The sequence below is a fragment of the Giraffa tippelskirchi genome, chromosome 12 (assembly GCF_054371585.1).
Source record: "Giraffa tippelskirchi isolate mGirTip1 chromosome 12, T2T-mGirTip1v1.2.pri, whole genome shotgun sequence".
In the NCBI taxonomy this organism is placed as follows: Eukaryota; Metazoa; Chordata; class Mammalia; order Artiodactyla; family Giraffidae; genus Giraffa; species Giraffa tippelskirchi.
In genome coordinates, this window is record NC_137286.1 from 65,615,056 (window position 1) to 65,635,382 (window position 20,327).

The window sequence follows — 20,327 nt, forward strand, 5'->3', positions numbered from 1 at the left end:
ATAGCGTTCTTCAGATGTAGCTGTCTGGTTTTCCCATGGACATTTATTGAAGAGGCTTTCTTGTTCCCATTTGGATATTCTCCCCTTTTGTGTCAGAGATGAGTTGACCATGGATGCCGGGGTTTGTTTCTGGACCCTCAACTTTATTCCATCGATCTGGATCTGTGTGTGTTGTTGTATTCCCAATAGCATACTGTCCTGCTGCTGCCGCTGCGCCTAAGTCACTTCAGTCGTGTCTGACTCTGCGCGACCCCATGGCCTGCAGCCTACCAGGCTCCTCCGTCCAGGGCGTTTTCCAGGCAAGAGTACTGGAGTGGGTCGCCATCGCCTTCTCCGATACTCTCCTGAGGATCCTAGTTTGGTCGTCTAATTTCCTTTCACACAACCTTGGATGTCCGTATCGGGGCTTTTTCGTCGGATTGTATTGACAATTTAGGCTCTTTTCTGTTTCCGTACCCCTTTTGCAATTCTTTGTTCGGTGCGAAAATGCATTGGCATTTTGGGAGGAATAGCATCGAAGCTGTGGATTGCCTTGTGGGGCTGTGACATCATTTTCCCAATAGGAATTCTTTCAAGCCCTGAGCACAGCTTCTCTTTCCAGTGGTTGGTGTGGGCTTGATCTTCCTTCTTCCATCTCTCGCCGTTTTGTGAGAACAGGTCCTTCCTTCCCTTCTGGGTTAGATGGACTCGTGGGTATCACTTCAGTGAATGGCATTGTCAGTGGGGGTGATAATTCCCTTCTCATTGGAAGACTTTGCTGTGAGTATTAGAAATGCAAGTGATTTCTCTTCCCCTTCCTCCCTGTCCATCTCTCAGAGCCACCGGGAAACAGAGGCCTCATCCAGGGTCACACAGGCCTGAGGGAGTGCAACTAGACTGTTGTTTCTTCAGGCCCTCAGTGCTGGACATCATCCGGGATACGCTGTGTGTGTCTTCCTCAGTCTGCTGTCCCTTCAGACCTTTCCCTAGTTTTCACAGGCTTGTCGTGTTGGTGTTCTTTGTCTGTTTGGAGACACATCCTTGAGAAGCTTTGTGTTTCCACTCATTCGTCTCGCGATGTATGACCTGTCTTTTGCTTTTGTAATGAGGTCTTTCCCACAGTAGATATCTTTGATTTTGCAAAGTCCACTGTATTCTCTGGGTTGTTTTGTGGGCTGCCTTTTTGTTTTGTGTGTGAAGACTCAAAGCACGTGTCCGGTTTCTGCTCATTGTTCTTCTAGATTTGTGACAAGTTTTCATGGAAACTTTGTCTAGGGATAACTGGAAGTGAACTCGGTGTAAGGTGTCAAGTCTCCATCTCCATTCATGTCATGCCCTGCAGTTTCCAATTCCCTGTTCCTGAGTGGTTTTGGAGACCTCGTGGGAAGTTTGGTTGCATCGGAGTTTGCGTTTCCACCTTGAGTAGATTCACACTGTTCTGCCCTCAGGGACACTGTCAAGGGGGAGTGAGGAGCAGCCTGCACTTCCAGCAGTGACCACACGGTGGGGCGAGTGCTGCTCTCCCCTCTGGGAGCCCCAGGCCACAGGCATCCCAGTGAGGAGCCAGCTCTGTGCTCGGCTGAAAGGAGTTAGACTCTCAGGAGCCTCTGAGCCCTTGCCTTTGGATCACCCAGGGTGGGCATTTGCTGTGACAGAAAAAAATTGCCCTGAATTCCATGGACGGAAGAGCCTGGCTGTGTAGAGTTCGTGAGTTGCCGTGAATCAGACACAACTGAGGACACAAAAATTCAATAGACTAAAACACTTTTTGGGGGTGGGGGGAGTGAAAGGGGGTGATGTGGGGTTTTTTATCTTATATAATAGCCGAGGGAAATCTAGTTTAAACCTAAATTCACATAGATGGGAAAGGTATAGCTCTCCGTCACCCTATTAAAAAAAAAAAAACGTCTTAACTTTTCTGAAAGCTTATTTAGTAGCTTCCTTGAGCAGTTCATTGTGAAGGATTTTTTTTTTTTTTCTGTGACATTGGCCTCATTAAAAAGTACGGTTTGCCTTTACTGGATAATTTTGTTCATTGGTTTGTTAGGGAATCTTGGTAAGGTTTGAGTTTCCTGGGGAGTATGGTCACATGACCTGGCCCTGGCCAATCGGTGCGTTCCACCTCCCTGGCCACTGTGATTGGCTCCGCACTGGGGCAGTGCCCAATCGGGGCCCGGGGCCGGGCCTCACGTTGGAAGCCAGGGGAAGACGAGCTCTCGTCCTGCTGGGGTAGGGGAAGGGGTGGGGCCGGGGGAGGTCAGGCTCCAGCAGTGGGAGGGGCTTGAGGTCCGCCTGCGGCAGTTGGTGACCTTCCTGCTCCCCTCAGGGCAGAGCCGCCGGCCTGAGAATGAGGGCGCTGCTGAGCCCAGGGTCTGAGATGGCCCGCTGCTGCTGTGGTCCCAGAGCTCCACCAGAGACCTGAGGGAGGCTGTCTGCCCGTGAGTCCTCTCCCGCTTGTCTGTCAGCTTGTTTGAACCATGCTGGGTTTTCTGCCCAGCTGGCTAAGGGGAGTCCCTGGAAATGCAAGGGTGTGGGTTTTGGCAGACTTCAGGGAAGACATGCCAGATGAGCCTGGGAGACTCCAGCTTAATCTGGATTCAGGAGATATCTCTTCGGGCCAGCTAGTAATTGTAGGATAAGCCTAATGAGTCTTCACAGGATGAAGGGAGTAACGTGCCAAGGTAGCAATCGATGTCCTCATTCGAGAGGATGAAGCTGGTGCTCAGAGAAGGGGGGAACTTGGCCAGAGCAAGGAGGTGTGCACCCAGACAGAACCCCCAGATCCGGCCATTTGAGCTCAGGGAGGCCACTGGTGTGGCTTGTCCCTGTAGCAGGCGCTGAGGCACGCAGCCCACCCTGATTCCTGCGGGGGCCTGACTTGGGAAGTGCCATCTGGTAGCTTTGAGACTCACCAAACCAAATTGCACTGGAGAGAGGAAGGACACCTTCCTTCATCCACCCCCCACCCCCGCCGGATTCCCACATACCCTGACCCCTTTCTCTTGATTTCGGAGCCATTTCCAGAGTCCCGCTCATATGACCTCATTCGAAGTGCACTGTGGACGAGCTGCCATCTGCAGCTGCTACCACAGCAGCCAAGGGCTTTAGCTCCCGAGTACCTCCCTTCCTTTGGAACTTGGGGGCCCTCTACTCCCCACTTGCACACCACCGACCTTTGCTGAGGATTGTGGGGACCCTCACTCAGTTTGCAGCACGTTGTAGCCATCCCTGTCCGCTCAATACCTCCCTTGCCACTCAGCTTGTGAGCCCCTTTGGAGCAGCGTGGCCCACCTGGCTGCAACGGAAGAGACACAGCTGACAGTGAAACAACAGCTTAGATCTGACAGCCGGAAAGCTCTGTCAAAAGGGACCTCCCTCTTCACACCGTAGAGGCTGTAGGAGCCGCCAGGCTTTCGGAACCAGTGCTGGGGCCAAAATGACTCCACAGCCGTTTTCCTTCCTGGGGAGGGTTCTGGCTCGAGTGGGAATGGCTCAAGTCTCCTAAGGTTCTGAAAGCCCACTGTGTGCAGATTCACGGTACACAGAGAGGAGAAGGTGGAGTCCTGCCCTGGAGGTGGTCACAGCTCACGGATGAGCCAGGCAGGCAGGCAGGCAGGCAGGGCATGAGAACACCTGAGCTGCCTTCATGAGTGAATGGTGTGGGGGCAGAGGAAGAGAAGCCGGTCTGCTCCCTCATGTGGTGCCCAGGGCAGGTTGTCCCCAGAGGAAACCCTTACGACGGTGAGGACTCTCACTGCTGTTTCCCAAGGGGTTCCGTCGGTGCGTGTCTTCCCCGGAGCGGTCAGGCCGTCTCTAAAGTACACTGGCCATGGGCATTGCCTCTCCTTGGAACTTCCCACGTGTTTCTCTTTTTTATGGAACAGTGATTTTTCTAGAGGGGTTCTGGGCCACAAGGTTGTTGGGTCATTTTCTAGCCTTCTGTCGTGAAGAACGCTTTCCTGGGCGTTGGGGTGGTTTGTTGTTCCAGCTCCCTTTCTTGGCTTCTTTTGGGAGCTGGTGCAACAAGAGGAGCTCAGCCTCTGCCTTCTGGCTGAGATGTCACCCTTCAAACAGCAATGCCTGCCTGGAGATAATGATGGCATTTGCCAAAAGGGCTTCGTTTGGCACATGATATCTTGAAAGGACGTACACCGTCCTGTCAGCTATCAAAGGCTAGTTCAAATGACATAAAAATGAGAACTCTCCAATGGAGTCTTACAGTAGGTGGAGAGTCCGAAAGAAACTCCTTCAGTCATTTCACTGAGAGTCATTGATTGGGGACACCAAGAATATAGGAAGGAATGCAGAAAGAAAAGATGAAATTGTGTTCAGGATCGGGGGGAGGGATGAACAGGGCGTGCTTGCCTTGAATCCAGGCTTTGTTGGGGGGTGGGGCATAAAGATCAAACGGGTCTGAAACCACAAAGTGGTGATGGTAACACAGTATCACCAGAGTTACACAACAGTGTTCCCAAATTGCAACAATGATGAAAAAGTTTACTAACTTAACCAACAAGTTCCCAACTTAACCAACAAAAATACAGGAAACCATACAAAAAATAAAACATCACCAGAAAGGTGGAAACAAACCAAATGCAAAGCAGTTCAGGGGAAAGGAACTCCATGTCCCCTGGGGGCAGACCGAGTTGACAGCGTCCACGGTGAGCCGACAGGGATGGAGGCGGCAGAGCCGACCGCTCCCCTGGACGTGGTGTTTCCGGCAAGGGCTCTGGGTCTCTGTCCAGAGCGGGGGCTCGTTCTTCCTGCAGGGGTGGGTGAGTCATCGTCGGCGTCTGGGTGTTGCGCGGGAGCCAGGGCAGGCTCTCCCTGCCGAGGCGGTGACTCCTCCTCTGCCTCGGGTTCTCCTGCCAAAGCCCGAGCAGGTACAGGTGCACGTGGAGGTGGAGGTTCTGGCTGAGGGGGTGGGACATCAGTGCCTGGGGCTGGGGGTCCTGCAGGCACGGAGATCCGATGTGCCCGGTGTGCTGGCCAGAACCCAGCTGGCCTGGTGTCTCTGCGAGGGCAAGTCTCGGTTCTCCATCTGCCCTCGGTGGATCCCTGGGTCCTGCACCTGGAGCCACCACCTCTGTAGGGACAGGTCTGGGAAGTGGAGCCTGGTTCCAGTTGGAGGCCAGTGCTAGAGCTGGGGGAGAAGCAAAGTTTGCCCACAGGCCAGCCTTGGCATGTGCGTATCCCGGGACAGAAAGCTTCCAAGAGATTCCCAAAGAATACCCAGGGTCGGATGTCTTTTGGGACTGAAGTGTGCAAGAAGGGGGTGGGGGTGTGAGGCCAGCGCTTGCTGCAGGCCCAGCAGCATCTTTCGGGGACTCGTCCCTGTGTAGCTCAGCACCCCCTCCCCACACACTCCCGTGCACCAGCCCCAGCGTCCTCACCTCTGTGCTCTGGCGTGCTGGGCTCCAGGTCCTCCTGCTGCCTCAGAGGCTGGGGTTCTCGGGACTCTGGGTCGGAGCCGGGTGTGCTGAGCTCCGTGGCAGCCTCAGACTGGGCCGCCGGGTGTATCCTGTGTGGTGTCTCGGCAGCAGGCCTTCCCCGCCTCCGCTTCGCCCCCGGTGGGGCTGATGCCTCCGTGGGCACGCTCACCTGGAGCCTGCACTGGGCCTCAGGGGCGGGGGGGTGGTGCTCCGACCCCTCCCTCCGGGAGGTGGACGGGGTGTCCCCGTCCTCGGCCTCATCACGTGGGAAGCTCTGCAACGACAGTGACCGTCAGCCAGCCATGCTGGGACTTTTCCGAGCTGGGCCTGGCCAGTGGAGCCGCTGCTTCTGCCTGCTCGAACTTCTCTTCCCAGAAGGGTCAGAGACGTGTGTCTGCTCAGATCCCCACCCGGGAGGAAAGAGACCCACCTGAGGGTGTGAGGCCAGCCTGGGCGGCCGGCGCTGCCCGCACTCTCCCCATCCCAGCCAGCCTGCTCTCCCCTGGGGTGTGGACACAACTTGCCCGCAGGCTTCTGACCCCACATCCGCCTGGGCTTCCTTGAGGGAGACACACCCCGAGAAACCCGCATCCACACACACAGGCAAAGGACCCGGTGTTTCCGGGTGGCATGGGAGAGGTGGGCTGGCCCGGCCTGGGGCTCCCCGTGTTACCTTTCTGTTTCTCCGGGCAAAGGGCCAGAGGCCTCTCGGGGGTGCCCTGAGCCAACGTCGACAGGGTGCCCACGCACACTGCCTGTGAGCTCTCCTGAGGCCCCGGCCTCTGGGCAGGGGCAAACAGCAGAACATCCTGGCAGCAAGTGATCTGGCTGGGGGCTCCTCTCCGCTCTGGAGGCCTGGATACACGGGTTGCGGGTTCTGTTGGGTTCTGTTGCCGGCAGGTGACATCATTTCCTGGGGTTCGTGCTGAGGTCCCTTCCCCAAAACTTCCCAAGGGAATCTCTGGGTTTCTGACTGCTCGACCACCCCCCTTAGGCCATGTGCAGGCACAGTGACAGCCACACAGCCCAGCCCACAGCCCTGGGGAGGCCTGGGTGCAGCCAGGGCCTGAGCTCCGAGGACCCCGCTGCTCTCAGACCAGGCTCCTTCTTCTCATAAGTGGTGTGGCCCTGGACAAGCGTATGCCCCTCAGGGTTTCCCCAGTCTCTCCATCTGCAGAGTGGGGGTCATTCTCCCATCTGCTTCCTAGGTCTGTCGGCCTACGAGCAGCTCCATGCCTTTCCACCTGGGGCCGATATCACGTGGAGCTTGTGCGCTGAGACTTCAGAAAGAAAGACTCCATCCAGGGCTGACACAGCACAGAATGGGGCAGAACGAGGCCTGGATGCGCCGTGGTACCCAGGAAAAGGCACTCCCCCTCCTGAGTGTTTTGAGACCCCGCATCCAAGTTGGAGGCGCGAAAGGAAGACTCGAAGGTCTCCCTCTCTTATAGAAAAGAGTAGCCAACTTTCTGGTCCTCTGTTTCCATTGAGATTCTGTTCAAGTGTCCCAGCTCGGCTTCTGCGGGTGGCTGAGCTTCTAATGGCTCCCTGCGTTCTTGTCTTTTCCTCTCCAAACTTTCCGTCCTTTTCCCCCTTCTGGGGTGGATGGGCGCTGTCATTGCTTCTACCTTCGAGACAGATTGATGAAAAGTCTGGACCGTCGATTCCTTTCCTGTCTTTGGTTCCGTGTCTCTCTCTGTCTGTGTCCCTCTCTTTTCCCTTCTCGATTCAGTCTGTGTCTTCCTCTTTCTCTCTCGTGTGTGGATGGATGGATGCTAGGAATGCACATGTATATGATTAGATGAGGGTTATGTTTTAGGGATAGGTTAGAGGGAGAGAAAGGCTTTAGGTCGGAGTTGGTCATGGGGGAAGGGTCAAGGGTGGTGGTGGTGTTTCTTGGAATCTGAGTGCTGTGCATTCTTCGTCTCTTTCCATATGAACCCCTTCTCAGATACACCACTTGCAAGGAGTCTCTCATGTTCCGTTTCCCATCTTTTGCATTTCTGAATGCTTAGCTTCTCTGTTGTGAAGAGGTTCCATTGGATGGAAACCCATTGGCGTACTTCGTTTTCCTCTTTCCCTTACTTGAAGAGACCCATTTCTACCTCCGCCCAGCAAATGGCAAGGAGACTCTGATGTTAAGGAGCCTTTGACCTACGCTTCTTTCTAGCTGTCTCATGACATCAGTCTTTAGGGTGAGGTTTTCCCCCGATATTGAGGTGGTGTGAGATCAAAACCAATAGCGTTCTTCAGATGTAGCTGTCTGGTTTTCCCATGGACATTTATTGAAGAGGCTTTCTTGTTCCCATTTGGATATTCTCCCCTTTTGTGTCAGAGATGAGTTGACCATGGATGCCGGGGTTTGTTTCTGGACCCTCAACTTTATTCCATCGATCTGGATCTGTGTGTGTTGTTGTATTCCCAATAGCATACTGTCCTGCTGCTGCCGCTGCGCCTAAGTCACTTCAGTCGTGTCTGACTCTGCGCGACCCCATGGCCTGCAGCCTACCAGGCTCCTCCGTCCAGGGCGTTTTCCAGGCAAGAGTACTGGAGTGGGTCGCCATCGCCTTCTCCGATACTCTCCTGAGGATCCTAGTTTGGTCGTCTAATTTCCTTTCACACAACCTTGGATGTCCGTATCGGGGCTTTTTCGTCGGATTGTATTGACAATTTAGGCTCTTTTCTGTTTCCGTACCCCTTTTGCAATTCTTTGTTCGGTGCGAAAATGCATTGGCATTTTGGGAGGAATAGCATCGAAGCTGTGGATTGCCTTGTGGGGCTGTGACATCATTTTCCCAATAGGAATTCTTTCAAGCCCTGAGCACAGCTTCTCTTTCCAGTGGTTGGTGTGGGCTTGATCTTCCTTCTTCCATCTCTCGCCGTTTTGTGAGAACAGGTCCTTCCTTCCCTTCTGGGTTAGATGGACTCGTGGGTATCACTTCAGTGAATGGCATTGTCAGTGGGGGTGATAATTCCCTTCTCATTGGAGGACTTTGATGTGAGTATTAGAAATGCAAGTGATTTCTCTTCCCCTTCCTCCCTGTCCATCTCTCAGAGCCACCGGGAAACAGAGGCCTCATCCAGGGTCACACAGGCCTGAGGGAGTGCAACTAGACTGTTGTTTCTTCAGGCCCTCAGTGCTGGACATCATCCGGGATACTCTGTGTGTGTCTTCCTCAGTCTGCTGTCCCTTCAGACCTTTCCCTAGTTTTCACAGGCTTGTCGTGTTGGTGTTCTTTGACTGTTTGGAGACACATCCTTGAGAAGCTTTGTGTTTCCACTCATTCGTCTCGCGATGTATGACCTGTCTTTTGCTTTTGTAATGAGGTCTTTCCCACAGTAGATATCTTTGATTTTGCAAAGTCCACTGTATTCTCTGGGTTGTTTTGTGGGCTGCCTTTTTGTTTTGTGTGTGAAGACTCAAAGCACGTGTCCAGTTTCTGCTCATTGTTCTTCTAGATTTGTGACAAGTTTTCATGGAAACTTTGTCTAGGGATAACTGGAAGTGAACTCGGTGTAAGGTGTCAAGTCTCCATCTCCATTCATGTCATGCCCTGCAGTTTCCAATTCCCTGTTCCTGAGTGGTTTTGGAGACCTTGTGGGAAGTTTGGTTGCATCGGAGTTTGCGTTTCCACCTTGAGTAGATTCACACTGTTCTGCCCTCAGGGACACTGTCAAGGGGGAGTGAGGAGCAGCCTGCACTTCCAGCAGTGACCACACGGTGGGGCGAGTGCTGCTCTCCCCTCTGGGAGCCCCAGGCCACAGGCATCCCAGTGAGGAGCCAGCTCTGTGCTCAGCTGAAAGGAGTTAGTCTCTCAGGAGCCTCTGAGCCCTTGCCTTTGGATCACCCAGGGTGGGCATTTGCTGTGACAGAAAAAATTGCCCTGAATTCCATGGATGGAAGAGCCTGGCTGTGTAGAGTTCGTGAGTTGCCGTGAATCAGACACAACTGAGGACACAAAAATTCAATAGACTAAAACACTTTTTGGGGGTGGGGGGAGTGAAAGGGGGTGATGTGGGGTTTTTTGTCTTATATAATAGCCGAGGGAAATCTAGTTTAAACCTAAATTCACATAGATGGGAAAGGTATAGCTCTCCGTCACCCTATTAAAAAAAAAAAAAAAGTCTTAACTTTTCTGAAAGCTTATTTAGTAGCTTCCTTGAGCAGTTCATTGTGAAGGATTTTTTTTTTTTTTCTGTGACATTGGCCTCATTAAGAAGTACGGTTTGCCTTTACTGGATAATTTTGTTCATTGGTTTGTTAGGGAATCTTGGTAATATTTGAGTTTCCTGGGGACTATGGTCACATGACCTGGCCCTGGCCAATCGGTGCGTTCCACCTCCCTGGCCACTGTGATTGGCTCCGGACTGGGGCAGTGCCCAATCGGGGCCCGGGGCCGGGCCTCACGTTGGAAGCCAGGGGAAGACGAGCTCTCGTCCTGCTGGGGTAGGGGAAGGGGTGGGGCCAGGGGAGGTCAGGCTCCAGCAGTGGGAGGGGCTTGAGGTCCGCCTGCGGCAGTTGGTGACCTTCCTGCTCCCCTCAGGGCAGAGCCGCCGGCCTGAGAATGAGGGCGCTGCTGAGCCCAGGGGCTGGGATGGCCCGCTGCTGCTGTGGTCCCAGAGCTCCACCCGAGACCTGAGGGAGGCCGTCTGCCCGTGAGTCCTCTCCCGCTTGTCTGTCAGCTTGTTTGAACCATGCTGGGTTTTCTGCCCAGCTGGCTAAGGGGAGTCCCTGGAAATGCAAGGGTGTGGGTTTTGGCAGACTTCAGGGAAGACATGCCAGATGAGCCTGGGAGACTCCAGCTTAATCTGGATTCAGGAGATATCTCTTCGGGCCAGCTAGTAATTGTAGGATAAGCCTAATGAGTCTTCACAGGATGAAGAGAGTAACGTGCCAAGGTAGCAATCGATGTCCTCATTCGAGAGGATGAAGCTGGTGCTCAGAGAAGGGGGGAACCTGGCCAGAGCAAGGAGGTGTGCACCCAGACAGAACCCCCAGATCCGGCCATTTGAGCTCAGGGAGGCCACTGGTGTGGCTTGTCCCTGTAGCAGGCGCCGAGGCGCGCAGCCCACCCTGATTCCTGCGGGGGCCTGACTTGGGAAGTGCCATCTGGTAGCTTTGAGACTCACCAAACCAAATTGCACTGGAGAGAGGAAGGACACCTTCCTTCATCCACCCCCCACCCCCGCCGGATTCCCACATACCCTGACCCCTTTCTCTTGACTTCGGAGCCATTTCCAGAGTCCCGCTCATATGACCTCATTCGAAGTGCACTGTGGACGAGCTGCCATCTGCAGCTGCTACCACAGCAGCCAAGGGCTTCAGCTCCCGAGTACCTCCCTTCCTTTGGAACTTGGGGGCCCTCTACTCCCCACTTGCACACCACAGACCTTTGCTGAGGATTGTGGGGACCCTCACTCAGTTTGCAGCACGTTGTAGCCATCCCTGTCCTCTCAATACCTCCCTTGCCACTCAGCTTGTGAGCCCCTTTGGAGCAGCGTGGCCCACCTGGCTGCAACGGAAGAGACACAGCTGACAGTGAAACAACAGCTTAGATCTGACAGCCGGAAAGCTCTGTCAAAAGGGACCTCCCTCTTCACACCGTAGAGGCTGTAGGAGCCGCCAGGCTTTCGGAACCAGTGCTGGGGCCAAAATGACTCCACAGCCGTTTTCCTTCCTGGGGAGGGTTCTGGCTCGAGTGGGAATGGCTCAAGTCTCCTAAGGTTCTGAAAGCCCACTGTGTGCAGATTCACGGTACACAGAGAGGAGAAGGTGGAGTCCTGCCCTGGAGGTGGTCACAGCTCACGGATGAGCCAGGCAGGCAGGCAGGCAGGCAGGGCATGAGAACTCCTGGGCTGCCTTCATGAGTGAATGGTGTGGGGGCAGAGGAAGAGAAGCCGGTCTGCTCCCTCATGTGGTGCCCAGGGCAGGTTGTCCCCAGAGGAAACCCTTACGACGGTGAGGACTCTCACTGCTGTTTCCCAAGGGGTTCCGTCGGTGCGTGTCTTCCCCGGAGCGGTCAGGCCGTCTCTAAAGTACACTGGCCATGGGCATTGCCTCTCCTTGGAACTTCCCACGTGTTTCTCTTTTTTATGGAACAGTGATTTTTCTAGAGGGGTTCTGGGCCACAAGGTTGTTGGGTCATTTTCTAGCCTTCTGTCGTGAAGAACGCTTTCCTGGGCGTTGGGGTGGTTTGTTGTTCCAGCTCCCTTTCTTGGCTTCTTTTGGGAGCTGGTGCAACAAGAGGAGCTCAGCCTCTGCCTTCTGGCTGAGATGTCACCCTTCAAACAGCAATGCCTGCCTGGAGATAATGTTGGCATTTGCCAAAAGGGCTTCGTTTGGCACATGATATCTTGAAAGGACGTACACCGTCCTGTCAGCTATCAAAGGCTAGTTCAAATGACATAAAAATGAGAACTCTCCAATGGAGTCTTACAGTAGGTGGAGAGTCCGAAAGAAACTCCTTCAGTCATTTCACTGAGAGTCATTGATTGGGGACACCAAGAATATAGGAAGGAATGCAGAAAGAAAAGATGAAATTGTGTTCAGGATCGGGGGGAGGGATGAACAGGGCGTGCTTGCCTTGAATCCAGGCTTTGTTGGGGGGTGGGGCATAAAGATCAAACGGGTCTGAAACCACAAAGTGGTGATGGTAACACAGTATCACCAGAGTTACACAACAGTGTTCCCAAATTGCAACAATGATGAAAAAGTTTACTAACTTAACCAACAAGTTCCCAACTTAACCAACAAAAATACAGGAAACCATACAAAAAATAAAACATCACCAGAAAGGTGGAAACAAACCAAATGCAAAGCAGTTCAGGGGAAAGGAACTCCATGTCCCCTGGGGGCAGACCGAGTTGACAGCCTCCACGGTGAGCCGACAGGGATGGAGGCGGCAGAGCCGACCGCTCCCCTGGACGTGGTGTTTCCGGCAAGGGCTCTGGGTCTCTGTCCAGAGCGGGGGCTCGTTCTTCCTGCAGGGGTGGGTGAGTCATCGTCGGCGTCTGGGTGTTGCGCGGGAGCCAGGGCAGGCTCTCCCTGCCGAGGCGGTGACTCCTCCTCAGCCTCGGGTTCTCCTGCCAAAGCCCGAGCAGGTACAGGTGCACGTGGAGGTGGAGGTTCTGGCTGAGGGGGTGGGACATCAGTGCCTGGGGCTGGGGGTCCTGCAGGCACGGAGATCCGATCTGCCCGGTGTGCTGGCCAGAACCCAGCTGGCCTGGTGTCTCTGCGAGGGCAAGTCTCGGTTCTCCATCTGCCCTCGGTGGATCCCTGGGTCCTGCACCTGGAGCCACCACCTCTGTAGGGACAGGTCTGGGAAGTGGAGCCTGGTTCCAGTTGGAGGCCAGTGCTAGAGCTGAGGGAGAAGCAAAGTTTGCCCACAGGCCAGCCTTGGCATGTGCGTATCCCGGGACAGAAAGCTTCCAAGAGATTCCCAAAGAATACCCAGGGTCGGATGTCTTTTGGGACTGAAGTGTGCAAGATGGGGGTGGGGGTGTGAGGCCAGCGCTTGCTGCAGGCCCAGCAGCATCTTTCGGGGACTCGTCCCTGTGTAGCTCAGCACCCCCTCCCCACACACTCCCGTGCACCAGCCCCAGCGTCCTCACCTCTGTGCTCTGGCGTGCTGGGCTCCAGGTCCTCCTGCTGCCTCAGAGGCTGGGGTTCTCGGGACTCTGGGTCGGAGCCGGGTGTGCTGAGCTCCGTGGCAGCCTCAGACTGGGCCGCCGGGTGTATCCTGTGTGGTGTCTCGGCAGCAGGCCTTCCCCGCCTCCGCTTCGCCCCCGGTGGGGCTGATGCCTCCGTGGGCACGCTCACCTGGAGCCTGCACTGGGCCTCAGGGGCGGGGGGGTGGTGCTCCGACCCCTCCCTCCGGGAGGTGGACGGGGTGTCCCCGTCCTCGGCCTCATCACGTGGGAAGCTCTGCAACGACAGTGACCGTCAGCCAGCCATGCTGGGAGTTTTCCGAGCTGGGCCTGGCCAGTGGAGCCGCTGCTTCTGCCTGCTCGAACTTCTCTTCCCAGAAGGGTCAGAGACGTGTGTCTGCTCAGATCCCCACCCGGGAGGAAAGAGAACCACCTGAGGGTGTGAGGCCAGCCTGGGCGGCCGGCGCTGCCCGCACTCTCCCCATCCCAGCCAGCCTGCTCTCCCCTGGGGTGTGGACACAACTTGCCCGCAGGCTTCTGACCCCACATCCGCCTGGGCTTCCTTGAGGGAGACACACCCCGAGAAACCCGCATCCACACACACAGGCAAAGGACCCGGTGTTTCCGGGTGGCATGGGAGAGGTGGGCTGGCCCGGCCTGGGGCTCCCCGTGTTACCTTTCTGTTTCTCCGGGCAAAGGGCCAGAGGCCTCTCGGGGGTGCCCTGAGCCAACGTTGACAGGGTGCCCACGCACACTGCCTGTGACCTCTCCTGAGGCCCCGGCCTCTGGGCAGGGGCAAACAGCAGAACATCCTGGCAGCAAGTGATCTGGCTGGGGGCTCCTCTCCGCTCTGGAGGCCTGGATACCCGGGTTGCGGGTTCTGTTGTGTTCTGTTGCCGGCAGGTGACATCATTTCCTGGGGTTCGTGCTGAGGTCGCTTCCCCAAAACTTCCCAAGGGAATCTCTGGGTTTCTGACTGCTCGACCACCCCCCTTAGGCCATGTGCAGGCACAGTGACAGCCACACAGCCCAGCCCACAGCTCTGGGGAGGCCTGGGTGCAGCCAGGGCCTGAGCTCCGAGGACCCCGCTGCTCTCAGACCAGGCTCCTTCTTCTCATAAGTGGTGTGGCCCTGGACAAGCGTATGCCCCTCAGGGTTTCCCCAGTCTCTCCATCTGCAGAGTGGGGGTCATTCTCCCATCCTCTTCCTAGGTCTGTCGGCCTACGAGCAGCTCCATGCCTTTCCACCTGGGGCCGATATCACGTGGAGCTTGTGCGCTGAGACTTCAGAAAGAAAGACTCCATCCAGGGCTGACACAGCACAGAATGGGGCAGAACGAGGCCTGGATGCGCCGTGGTACCCAGGAAAAGGCACTCCCCCTCCTGAGTGTTTTGAGACCCCGCATCCAAGTTGGAGGCGCGAAAGGAAGACTCGAAGGTCTCCCTCTCTTATAGAAAAGAGTAGCCAACTTTCTGGTCCTCTGTTTCCATTGAGATTCTGTTCAAGTGTCCCAGCTCGGCTTCTGCGGGTGGCTGAGCTTCTAATGGCTCCCTGCGTTCTTGTCTTTTCCTCTCCAAAGCTTCTGTCCTTTTCCCCCTTCTGGGGTGGATGGGCGCTGTCATTACTTCTACCTTCGAGACAGATTGATGAAACGTCTGGACCATCGACTCCATTCCTCTCTTTGGTTCCGTGTCTCTCTCTGGCTGTGTCCCTCTCTTTTCCCTTCTTGATTCAGTCTGTGTCTTCCTCTTTCTCTCTCGTGTGAGGATGGATGGATGCTAGGAATGCACATGTATGTGATTAGATGAGGGTTATGTTTTAGGGATAGGTTAGAGGGAGAGAAAGGCTTTAGGTCGGAGTTGGTCATGGGGGAAGGGTCAAGGGTGGTGGTGGTGTTTCTTGGAATCTGAGTGCTGTGCGTTCTTCGTCTCTTTCCATATGAACCCCTTCTCAGATACACCACTTGCAAGGAGTCTCTCATGTTCCGTTTCCTATCTTTTGCATTTCTGAATGCTTAGCTTCTCTGTTGTGAAGAGGTTCCATTGGATGGAAACCCATTGGCGTACTTCGTTTTCCTCTTTCCCTTACTTGAAGAGACCCATTTCTACCTCCGCCCAGCAAATGGCAAGGAGACTCTGATGTTAAGGAGCCTTTGACCTACGCTTCTTTCTAGCTGTCTCATGACATCAGTCTTTAGGGTGAGGTTTTTTCCCGATATTGAGGTGGTGTGAGATCAAAACCAATAGCGTTCTTCAGATGTAGCTGTCTGGTTTTCCCATGGACATTTATTGAAGAGGCTTTCTTGTTCCCATTTGGATATTCTCCCCTTTTGTGTCAGAGATGAGTTGACCATGGATGCCGGGGTTTGTTTCTGGACCCTCAACTTTATTCCATCGATCTGGATCTGTGTGTGTTGTTGTATTCCCAATAGCATACTGTCCTGCTGCTGCCGCTGCGCCTAAGTCACTTCAGTCGTGTCTGACTCTGCGCGACCCCATGGCCTGCAGCCTACCAGGCTCCTCCGTCCAGGGCGTTTTCCAGGCAAGAGTACTGGAGTGGGTCGCCATCGCCTTCTCCGATACTCTCCTGAGGATCCTAGTTTGGTCGTCTAATTTCCTTTCACACAACCTTGGATGTCCGTATCGGGGCTTTTTCGTCGGATTGTATTGACAATTTAGGCTCTTTTCTGTTTCCGTACCCCTTTTGCAATTCTTTGTTCGGTGCGAAAATGCATTGGCATTTTGGGAGGAATAGCATCGAAGCTGTGGATTGCCTTGTGGGGCTGTGACATCATTTTCCCAATAGGAATTCTTTCAAGCCCTGAGCACAGCTTCTCTTTCCAGTGGTTGGTGTGGGCTTGATCTTCCTTCTTCCATCTCTCGCCGTTTTGTGAGAACAGGTCCTTCCTTCCCTTCTGGGTTAGATGGACTCGTGGGTATCACTTCAGTGAATGGCATTGTCAGTGGGGGTGATAATTCCCTTCTCATTGGAAGACTTTGCTGTGAGTATTAGAAATGCAAGTGATTTCTCTTCCCCTTCCTCCCTGTCCATCTCTCAGAGCCACCGGGAAACAGAGGCCTCATCCAGGGTCACACAGGCCTGAGGGAGTGCAACTAGACTGTTGTTTCTTCAGGCCCTCAGTGCTGGACATCATCCGGGATACGCTGTGTGTGTCTTCCTCAGTCTGCTGTCCCTTCAGACCTTTCCCTAGTTTTCACAGGCTTGTCGTGTTGGTGTTCTTTGTCTGTTTGGAGACACATCCTTGAGAAGCTTTGTGTTTCCACTCATTCGTCTCGCGATGTATGACCTGTCTTTTGCTTTTGTAATGAGGTCTTTCCCACAGTAGATATCTTTGATTTTGCAAAGTCCACTGTATTCTCTGGGTTGTTTTGTGGGCTGCCTTTTTGTTTTGTGTGTGAAGACTCAAAGCACGTGTCCGGTTTCTGCTCATTGTTCTTCTAGATTTGTGACAAGTTTTCATGGAAACTTTGTCTAGGGATAACTGGAAGTGAACTCGGTGTAAGGTGTCAAGTCTCCATCTCCATTCATGTCATGCCCTGCAGTTTCCAATTCCCTGTTCCTGAGTGGTTTTGGAGACCTCGTGGGAAGTTTGGTTGCATCGGAGTTTGCGTTTCCACCTTGAGTAGATTCACACTGTTCTGCCCTCAGGGACACTGTCAAGGGGGAGTGAGGAGCAGCCTGCACTTCCAGCAGTGACCACACGGTGGGGCGAGTGCTGCTCTCCCCTCTGGGAGCCCCAGGCCACAGGCATCCCAGTGAGGAGCCAGCTCTGTGCTCGGCTGAAAGGAGTTAGACTCTCAGGAGCCTCTGAGCCCTTGCCTTTGGATCACCCAGGGTGGGCATTTGCTGTGACAGAAAAAAATTGCCCTGAATTCCATGGACGGAAGAGCCTGGCTGTGTAGAGTTCGTGAGTTGCCGTGAATCAGACACAACTGAGGACACAAAAATTCAATAGACTAAAACACTTTTTGGGGGTGGGGGGAGTGAAAGGGGGTGATGTGGGGTTTTTTATCTTATATAATAGCCGAGGGAAATCTAGTTTAAACCTAAATTCACATAGATGGGAAAGGTATAGCTCTCCGTCACCCTATTAAAAAAAAAAAAACGTCTTAACTTTTCTGAAAGCTTATTTAGTAGCTTCCTTGAGCAGTTCATTGTGAAGGATTTTTTTTTTTTTTCTGTGACATTGGCCTCATTAAAAAGTACGGTTTGCCTTTACTGGATAATTTTGTTCATTGGTTTGTTAGGGAATCTTGGTAAGGTTTGAGTTTCCTGGGGAGTATGGTCACATGACCTGGCCCTGGCCAATCGGTGCGTTCCACCTCCCTGGCCACTGTGATTGGCTCCGCACTGGGGCAGTGCCCAATCGGGGCCCGGGGCCGGGCCTCACGTTGGAAGCCAGGGGAAGACGAGCTCTCGTCCTGCTGGGGTAGGGGAAGGGGTGGGGCCGGGGGAGGTCAGGCTCCAGCAGTGGGAGGGGCTTGAGGTCCGCCTGCGGCAGTTGGTGACCTTCCTGCTCCCCTCAGGGCAGAGCCGCCGGCCTGAGAATGAGGGCGCTGCTGAGCCCAGGGTCTGAGATGGCCCGCTGCTGCTGTGGTCCCAGAGCTCCACCAGAGACCTGAGGGAGGCTGTCTGCCCGTGAGTCCTCTCCCGCTTGTCTGTCAGCTTGTTTGAACCATGCTGGGTTTTCTGCCCAGCTGGCTAAGGGGAGTCCCTGGAAATGCAAGGGTGTGGGTTTTGGCAGACTTCAGGGAAGACATGCCAGATGAGCCTGGGAGACTCCAGCTTAATCTGGATTCAGGAGATATCTCTTCGGGCCAGCTAGTAATTGTAGGATAAGCCTAATGAGTCTTCACAGGATGAAGGGAGTAACGTGCCAAGGTAGCAATCGATGTCCTCATTCGAGAGGATGAAGCTGGTGCTCAGAGAAGGGGGGAACTTGGCCAGAGCAAGGAGGTGTGCACCCAGACAGAACCCCCAGATCCGGCCATTTGAGCTCAGGGAGGCCACTGGTGTGGCTTGTCCCTGTAGCAGGCGCTGAGGCACGCAGCCCACCCTGATTCCTGCGGGGGCCTGACTTGGGAAGTGCCATCTGGTAGCTTTGAGACTCACCAAACCAAATTGCACTGGAGAGAGGAAGGACACCTTCCTTCATCCACCCCCCACCCCCGCCGGATTCCCACATACCCTGACCCCTTTCTCTTGATTTCGGAGCCATTTCCAGAGTCCCGCTCATATGACCTCATTCGAAGTGCACTGTGGACGAGCTGCCATCTGCAGCTGCTACCACAGCAGCCAAGGGCTTTAGCTCCCGAGTACCTCCCTTCCTTTGGAACTTGGGGGCCCTCTACTCCCCACTTGCACACCACCGACCTTTGCTGAGGATTGTGGGGACCCTCACTCAGTTTGCAGCACGTTGTAGCCATCCCTGTCCGCTCAATACCTCCCTTGCCACTCAGCTTGTGAGCCCCTTTGGAGCAGCGTGGCCCACCTGGCTGCAACGGAAGAGACACAGCTGACAGTGAAACAACAGCTTAGATCTGACAGCCGGAAAGCTCTGTCAAAAGGGACCTCCCTCTTCACACCGTAGAGGCTGTAGGAGCCGCCAGGCTTTCGGAACCAGTGCTGGGGCCAAAATGACTCCACAGCCGTTTTCCTTCCTGGGGAGGGTTCTGGCTCGAGTGGGAATGGCTCAAGTCTCCTAAGGTTCTGAAAGCCCACTGTGTGCAGATTCACGGTACACAGAGAGGAGAAGGTGGAGTCCTGCCCTGGAGGTGGTCACAGCTCACGGATGAGCCAGGCAGGCAGGCAGGCAGGCAGGGCATGAGAACACCTGAGCTGCCTTCATGAGTGAATGGTGTGGGGGCAGAGGAAGAGAAGCCGGTCTGCTCCCTCATGTGGTGCCCAGGGCAGGTTGTCCCCAGAGGAAACCCTTACGACGGTGAGGACTCTCACTGCTGTTTCCCAAGGGGTTCCGTCGGTGCGTGTCTTCCCCGGAGCGGTCAGGCCGTCTCTAAAGTACACTGGCCATGGGCATTGCCTCTCCTTGGAACTTCCCACGTGTTTCTCTTTTTTATGGAACAGTGATTTTTCTAGAGGGGTTCTGGGCCACAAGGTTGTTGGGTCATTTTCTAGCCTTCTGTCGTGAAGAACGCTTTCCTGGGCGTTGGGGTGGTTTGTTGTTCCAGCTCCCTTTCTTGGCTTCTTTTGGGAGCTGGTGCAACAAGAGGAGCTCAGCCTCTGCCTTCTGGCTGAGATGTCACCCTTCAAACAGCAATGCCTGCCTGGAGATAATGATGGCATTTGCCAAAAGGGCTTCGTTTGGCACATGATATCTTGAAAGGACGTACACCGTCCTGTCAGCTATCAAAGGCTAGTTCAAATGACATAAAAATGAGAACTCTCCAATGGAGTCTTACAGTAGGTGGAGAGTCCGAAAGAAACTCCTTCAGTCATTTCACTGAGAGTCATTGATTGGGGACACCAAGAATATAGGAAGGAATGCAGAAAGAAAAGATGAAATTGTGTTCAGGATCGGGGGGAGGGATGAACAGGGCGTGCTTGCCTTGAATCCAGGCTTTGTTGGGGGGTGGGGCATAAAGATCAAACGGGTCTGAAACCACAAAGTGGTGATGGTAACACAGTATCACCAGAGTTACACAACAGTGTTCCCAAATTGCAACAATGATGAAAAAGTTTACTAACTTAACCAACAAGTTCCCAACTTAACCAACAAAAATACAGGAAACCATACAAAAAATAAAACATCACCAGAAAGGTGGAAACAAACCAAATGCAAAGCAGTTCAGGGGAAAGGAACTCCATGTCCCCTGGGGGCAGACCGAGTTGACAGCGTCCACGGTGAGCCGACAGGGATGGAGGCGGCAGAGCCGACCGCTCCCCTGGACGTGGTGTTTCCGGCAAGGGCTCTGGGTCTCTGTCCAGAGCGGGGGCTCGTTCTTCCTGCAGGGGTGGGTGAGTCATCGTCGGCGTCTGGGTGTTGCGCGGGAGCCAGGGCAGGCTCTCCCTGCCGAGGCGGTGACTCCTCCTCTGCCTCGGGTTCTCCTGCCAAAGCCCGAGCAGGTACAGGTGCACGTGGAGGTGGAGGTTCTGGCTGAGGGGGTGGGACATCAGTGCCTGGGGCTGGGGGTCCTGCAGGCACGGAGATCCGATGTGCCCGGTGTGCTGGCCAGAACCCAGCTGGCCTGGTGTCTCTGCGAGGGCAAGTCTCGGTTCTCCATCTGCCCT

General features: G+C 54.5%; 1 protein-coding gene and 1 long non-coding RNA gene across 2 annotated transcripts in view; one reads left to right on the forward strand and one right to left on the reverse strand.

The window, feature by feature from the left end:
- Positions 1 to 20,327, forward strand: part of LOC145530002 (uncharacterized) — a 1,493,464-nt gene that overhangs the window by 517,367 nt on the left and 955,770 nt on the right. The window contains exons 63-65 of the long non-coding RNA XR_014071397.1: positions 2,306 to 2,417; positions 9,956 to 10,067; positions 17,606 to 17,717. This is a non-coding gene — a long non-coding RNA (uncharacterized LOC145530002). The remainder of the gene's footprint in view (positions 1 to 2,305; positions 2,418 to 9,955; positions 10,068 to 17,605; positions 17,718 to 20,327) is intronic.
- LOC145529999 (uncharacterized) lies at positions 9,962 to 13,869 on the reverse strand. Its single transcript, XM_081550779.1, has 3 exons — positions 13,735 to 13,869; positions 13,023 to 13,335; positions 9,962 to 12,772 (listed from the first exon to the last, which is right to left on the reverse strand). The coding sequence occupies exons 1-3, from the start codon at positions 13,867 to 13,869 to the stop codon at positions 12,135 to 12,137; spliced, it is 1,086 nt and encodes a 361-aa protein (XP_081406905.1). The 3' UTR covers positions 9,962 to 12,134.

Coding starts and splice junctions, on each gene's coding strand:
- LOC145529999 (XM_081550779.1), bottom strand. CDS start 13,869: ATGTTCTGCTGTTTGCCCCTGCCCAGAGGCCGGGGCCTCAGGAGAGGT. Junction 13,336..13,734: donor TTGCCCGGAGAAACAGAAAG/GTAACACGGGGA, acceptor CTGTCGTTGCAG/AGCTTCCCACGTGATGAGGC. Junction 12,773..13,022: donor CAGCACGCCAGAGCACAGAG/GTGAGGACGCTG, acceptor CTTCTCCCTCAG/CTCTAGCACTGGCCTCCAAC.